This window comes from Bison bison, unplaced genomic scaffold (genome assembly GCF_000754665.1).
Source record: "Bison bison bison isolate TAMUID 2011002044 unplaced genomic scaffold, Bison_UMD1.0 scf7180017864304, whole genome shotgun sequence".
Classification (NCBI taxonomy): domain Eukaryota; kingdom Metazoa; phylum Chordata; class Mammalia; order Artiodactyla; family Bovidae; genus Bison; species Bison bison.
The window spans coordinates 16,692,055-16,698,897 of NW_011494876.1; the positions used below are offsets into that span (position 1 = coordinate 16,692,055).

The 6,843-nt window shown below is 62.8% G+C and overlaps 1 protein-coding gene across 1 annotated transcript in view; it reads left to right on the forward strand.

Annotated features, from left to right (window-relative positions):
• The first annotated feature begins 6 nt into the window (after window positions 1-6).
• The window catches only part of COL7A1 (collagen, type VII, alpha 1), a 30,946-nt gene continuing 24,109 nt past the window's right edge, over window positions 7-6,843 (forward strand). The window contains 19 exon segments of the mRNA XM_010851905.1: window positions 7-173; window positions 646-826; window positions 1,483-1,642; window positions 1,728-1,821; window positions 1,913-2,074; window positions 2,247-2,407; window positions 2,489-2,618; window positions 2,721-2,837; window positions 2,941-3,087; window positions 3,174-3,290; window positions 3,366-3,515; window positions 3,607-3,729; window positions 4,372-4,515; window positions 4,607-4,732; window positions 4,838-4,981; window positions 5,569-5,688; window positions 5,845-5,988; window positions 6,346-6,471; window positions 6,572-6,810. Of these exon segments, the coding sequence (XP_010850207.1) occupies window positions 89-173; window positions 646-826; window positions 1,483-1,642; window positions 1,728-1,821; window positions 1,913-2,074; window positions 2,247-2,407; window positions 2,489-2,618; window positions 2,721-2,837; window positions 2,941-3,087; window positions 3,174-3,290; window positions 3,366-3,515; window positions 3,607-3,729; window positions 4,372-4,515; window positions 4,607-4,732; window positions 4,838-4,981; window positions 5,569-5,688; window positions 5,845-5,988; window positions 6,346-6,471; window positions 6,572-6,810 (2,670 nt within the window). The 5' untranslated portion in view covers window positions 7-88.

Below are 6,843 nucleotides of genomic sequence, written 5' to 3' on the forward strand. Positions count from 1 at the left end.
GACTGGCGGTAGGAGAGCGCCAGGCTCGGACCCGCCGAGGCCGAGGGACAGAGGCGGGAGTCCTGGCTGCCCGTCTCCCTCACCGAAGATGAGGCTGCGGCTCCTGGTGGCTGCGCTCTGCGCCGGGATCCTGGCAGGGGCTCCCCGAGTGTGGGCCCAGCCCAGGGAGAGAGGTGGGTACGGCAGGGAAGGACCCCATCCAGGGCACTGCACCTTGTCACCCGGCTCCACTCGGCCTTCATCCTAGAGCCCGCCTCCCACCCGCTGCAACTCCGCGGGCATTTCTCCTAACTCTCCCCCGGACTCCCCAAACCCTCCGCGATCCACGCTGCGTCTCCCCAACTGCATCCAGATGTCCGTGGGTCCCCTACCCCTATGACAGTCTGCGCTGGTCCCCAGAGGCCAACCTCAGTCCCTGATTCACCCCCGCACCAGCGACTCTGCCTCCCCACCAATCCTCCGCGGGAGAGTCCGCTCCGGGCTCCACCTCTGCTCCCTCCACCGCTCCCAGGCCCAAGCCAGCCTGGGCCGGTTTGCACAGTGGATGAGGCCCACCCGCCCCCTCCCCAGCCCCAGGGGACCACTGTGAGGGGAGAGGGTAGGTGGGCTCCAGGAAGAAATCCTGATGACTCTTGCCGGCCACAGTGAGCTGCACGCGCCTCTACGCCGCTGACATCGTGTTCCTCCTTGACGGCTCCTCGTCCATCGGCCGAAGCAACTTCCGCGAAGTGCGGGGTTTCCTTGAGGGGCTGGTGCTGCCCTTCTCCGGGGCAGCTGGGGCACAGGGGGTGCGCTTCGCGGCCGTGCAGTACAGCGACGACCCACGGTCAGTGGACCCCCACAACTGGACCCACGAGGAATCTTCCCCCAGTCAGAAGCAGAGAGCTCCAAGCCCCTGGGTCAGGTTTTAGGGAATCCAGGGGGTCCCCTCCTTCCACCGTCCAAGGCATCCTTTTAAGAAGCAGGGATCTCCCAGGTGGAGCCCTGACACCTGAGACCCGGCTCCCCACTGGCTCCTGCCAAAGTCAGGGGCTCTGTTTTCTGATCTGGAGATGGAGAGCCTGTGGCGGAGGCCAGGGGCTTGAGATGGCCTGGGTCTGCTGGATTCCCCATGTTCTAGCCTCCTGATGCCTGTCAGCCTCTCATTCAGCAGAGGGCCTCCCTGTCTGGCCAGTGTCCACCTCCGTACAACAGGGCCCTTCCTCCTACCATTATTTAATTAAACAGACATCCCGGCCCCTGAGCCTGGGAGCCCCACTGGGGCCAGGCCTGCTCAAGCCCAGCCCCAGGCAGGACACAGAGAGGCACCTAATCACTTTGTTGGCTTGGGAGCTTCAGGGATGGAGGGAATCACAGAATCAGAGAACGGAGAGGACCCTCAAGGGGGCCTGATAACTCACCACCCTCACCCTAGAGACCTCTGAGAGGCCAAGGCCAGCACAGGTTCTTGTCCCTAGCCTGCTGCCACCCGCCTCCCCACAGGACAGAATTTGACCTGGATGCACTTGGCTCAGGCGGAGATGTGATCCGTGCCATCCGAGAGCTCAGCTACAAGGGGGGCAACACGCGCACAGGGGCCGCGATTCTCCACGTGGCTGACCGCGTCTTCCTGCCCCAGCTGGCCCGACCTGGTGTCCCCAAGGTGATCTCTCACCCTGCCCTGCCTTCCAGGGTGACCCCATGTGAAGGGTCTGAGGCAGTCCTGACTTGACCCTGCCCTGCCCCAGGTCTGTATCCTCATCACAGACGGGAAGTCCCAGGACATGGTGGACACAGCTGCCCAGAGGTTGAAGGGGCAGGGAGTCAAGCTGTTTGCTGTGGGTGAGCACCATGCTGGGGTGACGGGTCAGCTGGGGCAGGGGCAAGTCAGAGGGCATGTGGGCAGCTGAGCCCTGACTGGGCGTCACCTCAGGCATCAAGAATGCCGACCCCGAGGAGCTGAAGCGAATTGCCTCACAGCCGACCAGCGACTTCTTCTTCTTCGTCAATGACTTCAGCATCTTGAGGACGCTCCTGCCTCTGGTTTCCCGGAGGGTGTGCACAACTGCGGGTGGTGTGCCCGTGACCCTGCCCCGTGAGTTCCCGCTCACTCTGGGTGCCCTGACCTGAACCCCGGCCCAAACCCCAACGTGGCCATGCCAATTCCATCCCGTGTGCTCCTAACCTTTGACCCTGGTGCTGACCCTGCACCCTTAGTGCTGACCCCTGATTCTCTTGCCTGGTTGCCTGACTGCCCCCTTCCCCAGCCGACGACTCGACCTCTGGTCCACGAGACCTGCTGCTTGAGCCGGGCAGTCAGTCCTTGAGAGTCCAGTGGACAGCGGCCAGTGGCCCCGTGACTGGCTACAAGGTCCAGTACGCACCCCTGACAGGGCTGGGACAGCCATTGCCGAGCGAGCTGCGGGAGGTAAGGTTGTCGGCAGTGGGAGGTGGAGGGCTGGGGCTTAGCTGGGCAAGATGGAGTGACCTCTGATCCTGGGCATCACAGGTGAGCGTCCCAGCTGGTGAGACCAGCGTGCAGCTGCAGGGTCTCCGGCCACTGACTGAGTACCAAGTGACAGTGGTCGCCCTCTACGCCAACAGCATCGGGGAGGCCGTGAGCGGGACCGCTAGGACCAGTGAGCAGTTTTGCTAACCTCTGACCTCACTCGCCCAATCACCCACCCCTGTAACCCTTCTCTGCTCTGGACTCACTAATCCCCAATGGGACCTTCCCCTAGCTGCTCTGGAGGGGCCAGAAGTGACCATCCAGAACACCACAGCCCACAGCCTCCTGGTGGCCTGGCAGAGTGTGCCAGGTGCCACTGGCTACCGGGTGACGTGGCGGGTCGTCAGGGGTGAGTGAGGTGCTGTGGGAGGAAGGGAGTCCTTGCGCCTCAGACAGAACGGTGGGGTCCTGAGTCTGCAAGACCCACTGACCCTTCTGTGCCCCCCGGGCAGGTGGGGCCACACAGCAGCAGGAGCTGGGCTCTGGGCAGGGGTCAGTGTTGCTGAGGGACCTGCAGCCTGGCACCGACTACGAGGTGACCGTGAGTGCCCTGCTTGGCCGGAGCGTGGGGCCAGCCACCTCCCTGACTGCCCGCACTGGTGAGAGGGCTGGGTGCTTCCTTCAGGCTGGGTGGGCAGGTTGGCCGGGCACAGAGGACCACTGATGTCCCACGTGCCCCCGGCAGACACGTCCGTCGAGCAGACCCTGCGTCCTGTCATCCTGGGCCCCACGTCCATCCTCCTCTCCTGGAACCTGGTGCCTGAGGCCCGTGGCTACCGGCTGGAGTGGCGGCGTGAGAGCGGTCCGTGCAGGAGGCCGGGGTGGGCAGGTGGGGTAGAGGCCTGGCCTCGGCTGGCCTAACCCCGTCCTCCTGCAGGCTTAGAGGTGCCACAGAAGGTGGTGCTGCCCTCTGACGTGACCCGCTACCAGTTGGATGGGCTGCAGCCAGGCACCGAGTACCGCCTCACTCTCTACACGCTGCTAGAGGGCCGTGAGGTGGCCACCCCAGCGACCGTGGTCCCCACTGGTGAGGACCCTGTGGGCACGGTCAGGTGAGCAGGGACGGGAGGAGGGATGTCCCAGGCCGCCTCTCACGCGGTGCTCTCTTGCCGGTCCAGAGCTGCCCGTGGGCCCCGTCACAGCCCTCCAGGCCACCGAGCTGCCTGGGCAGCGTGTGCGAGTGTCCTGGAGCCCAGTTCCCGGCGCCACCGAGTATCGCATCACTGTGCGCAGCGCCCAGGGTGAGGAAGACACCGCCAGACTGTGCAGACCCTGAAGTTCCAGCCCTCGGGGTCTGACTGCACTCTTACTGCATCCCTTTCCACTCCTGGGGCTCTACCGCCTCCTCCTGTCTCCTTGTCCATCCATCTCCCAAGAAGGCCCCGAAGCCACACCTGTCACGGGGCCTGTCTTACCCCTGTCCTGCCCCTGCCTAGCTCTGCACCTGGATCTGTCTCCACTCCTCACCCCACATCCCTGACCGTGGCTTTCATCTTCTCCACAACCACGAGCTCAACCCCTGCCCTTCTATAAGCTTAGCTGGGACCACTGTCCTCCCCTGCCCCTGTCCAGTACCGACCCGACATCATTGTTAATGACCTGTCAGCTCACATTGCCATCCACCAACTTCTGACATCCTGCATCTTATGTCCCTGTCTGCTCCCTCCCATCACTATCGCCATTCATCACAGGCCTGTTTTTCCTGTGTCGCTGACCCTCATGACTCCTTTTATCCCCTGTCCTTACATCTCACCCTTTTCTGTCCCACATCCCATCCCTCACTGACCCTTTTCGCCCTGTATCTCTGTCCATCACTGACCGCCTTTGTCCCCCGCCCCCATCCCTCACTGACCCCTGCCTGCCTGTCCTACCTTCTCTCGTAGGGGTTGAGCGGAGCCTGGTGCTTCCTGGGAGTCAGACGGCCTTTGACTTGGATGACGTCCGGGCTGGGCTCAGCTACACAGTGCGGGTGTCAGCGCGAGTAGGCGGCCGGGAGGGCGCTGCCAGCATCCTCACTGTCCGCCGGGGTGAGCGTGGCACACGAGGGCTGGGGGGACAGCTGCCTGACTCACTCTGGGGTCCTGGTTTTAATCCCTGACCTCTGTCTTTAACTCCCAGAGCCAGAACCCCCACTGGCCATCCCAGGGCTGCGGGTTATGGCATCGGACGCAACGCGAGTGAGGGTGGCCTGGGGACCAGTTCCCGGAGCCAGCGGATTTCGGATTAGCTGGAGGACGGACAATGGTCAGCGGGCGGGGGGTGGGAGGGCTGTCAGTGGGGGACGATCAGGATGTGGGGGCCCAAGGGCAGGCAGGGGCCATGTGTGCCAGCACTTCCCTCTGACACTAGGTCTGGAGTCCAGCCAGACAGTTCCTTCAGACTCTACTGCCACCGACATTGTGGGGCTGAGACCTGGGACCTCCTACCAGGTGGCCGTGTCGGCGCTGCGAGGAAGAGAGGAGGGCCCTCCTGCGGTCATCGTGGCTCGAACCGGTCAGGGCCTGACCCAGCCCCCTGGCGCTCTCTCTCCAGTGCTCTGTCAGACCCCATGGCTTCCCTCTCAGACCCTTGCTTCTCCACAGAACTCCAGTCTCCCGCTTTAGATCCCCACTGCCTCCTCCCCCAGAGGCCCTGCTCCCCCCTCAGTCTCCCTTGGCTCCCCCGAAGTCCCTGCCTTCTTCAGATTCCTCTGCCTCTCTCTCAACACCCTGCTCTTCTTGCCCTCAGGTTCCCACCTCTTCACCTCTCAGACCACATTGCCTGTTTTCTGCTAGCTCTGACCCTCCTCTTAGACTTATATACTTTCTACTCCTAATACCTCCACCAGAACCCTGTTACCTTCTCTGTCAGATGCTCTGGTCTCCCAGATTCCTGTCCGCTGCCGCCTCAGATTTCCACTGTCCCTTCTGTCCGAACCCCTCTCCTTCCCCATCTGACCCACCCACTGCCTTCCGCTGTCAAATCCCTGCCTCCGGTTAGACTCCCATTGCTTTCCTCTAGTAGATAGATACCCAACACCTCCCCTATCAGACCCTCCGCTGCCTCTTCCATCGGACTCCCCCATTGCCTCTCCCCTCCAGATCCCTTGGGCCCAGTGAGATCGGTCCATGTGACTCGAGTCAGCAGCTCATCTGTCACCATCACCTGGAACCGGGTTCCTGGTGCCACAGGGTACAGGGTCTCCTGGCGCTCAGGCCGAGGTGGGGACCAGGGATTGGGAAAGGAACAGAGGTTTTGGAGGTTGGGGTGGGGCAGGTCTGGGTGGAATGGGAGCAGGGGGTTTCTTAGGGGTCCAGGTGGGACATTGGGGGTCAGAGTCAGGATAGTCCTAGGGCTACACTCATCCTCACTCCTAGGCCCAGAGAAATCCCAGTTGGTTTCTGGGGAGGCCACGGTGGCCGAGCTGGATGGACTGGAGCCAGATACTGAGTACACTGTGCGTGTGTGGGCCCGTGTGGCTGGTGTGGACGGGACGCCTGCCTCTGCGGTTGTGAGAACTGGTAGGTGGACCCTGGCCAGCTGTTAACCACAAGTCACTGACTGGCCTGTCCTGCTGTGTATTCCTGAGTGCTCCAGCTGCCCACTCCATCACTGACCCGCCGTGGCTTCTCTCCCCACACTGACCTGCCCCATACTGACTAGCAGGCCATGCACAGTGACCTCCTGGCTGCGCCCCACTGCCCACCCCGAGGCACTGAGCTCCTCCCTCTCAGGAGCTGCCTACACTGACCTGTCACACTCACCTCACACTGAGCTTCAGATAGCCCTTCCTGCACTGAGGAAGGTCTCAATGCCTGTTCCGCCACCCACTTCTCTGCCAGCTCTCCAGTGACCCTTTTCCCTGCCTCTGCCCCCAGACCCTCGGCCCGTGGGCAGTGTGTCGAAGCTGCAGATCCATAATGCTTCCAGTGACGTTCTGCGGGTCACCTGGGTGGGGGTCCCTGGAGCCACAGCCTACAGACTGGCCTGGGGCCGGAGTGAGGGTATGGTTCCCTGATCCTGCACTTGCCCTTCCTGGCTGGGATTGCCCCCTCTGGCCTGCCTCCTCTATCTCTGACTGCTACCCTATGCTCACCTGGCCAGGTGGCCCCACAAGACAGCAGATTCTCCCAGGAAACACGGACTCCGCAGAAATACGGGGCCTCGAAGGCGGAGTCAGTTATTCAGTGAGAGTGACCGCACTCATAGGGGACCGCGAGGGCGCGCCTGTCTCCATTGTCGTCACCACCCGTAGGCAGAGCTTGGGCTGGGGCGAGCCTTGGCTTCCTCCAGGGCTTGGGGGCGGGGTTTGTGCTCGGGAATAGAAAAGGGACCAGGGATTGGTCATCGTGAACCTGTGGGGGTGGGGTCTTCTG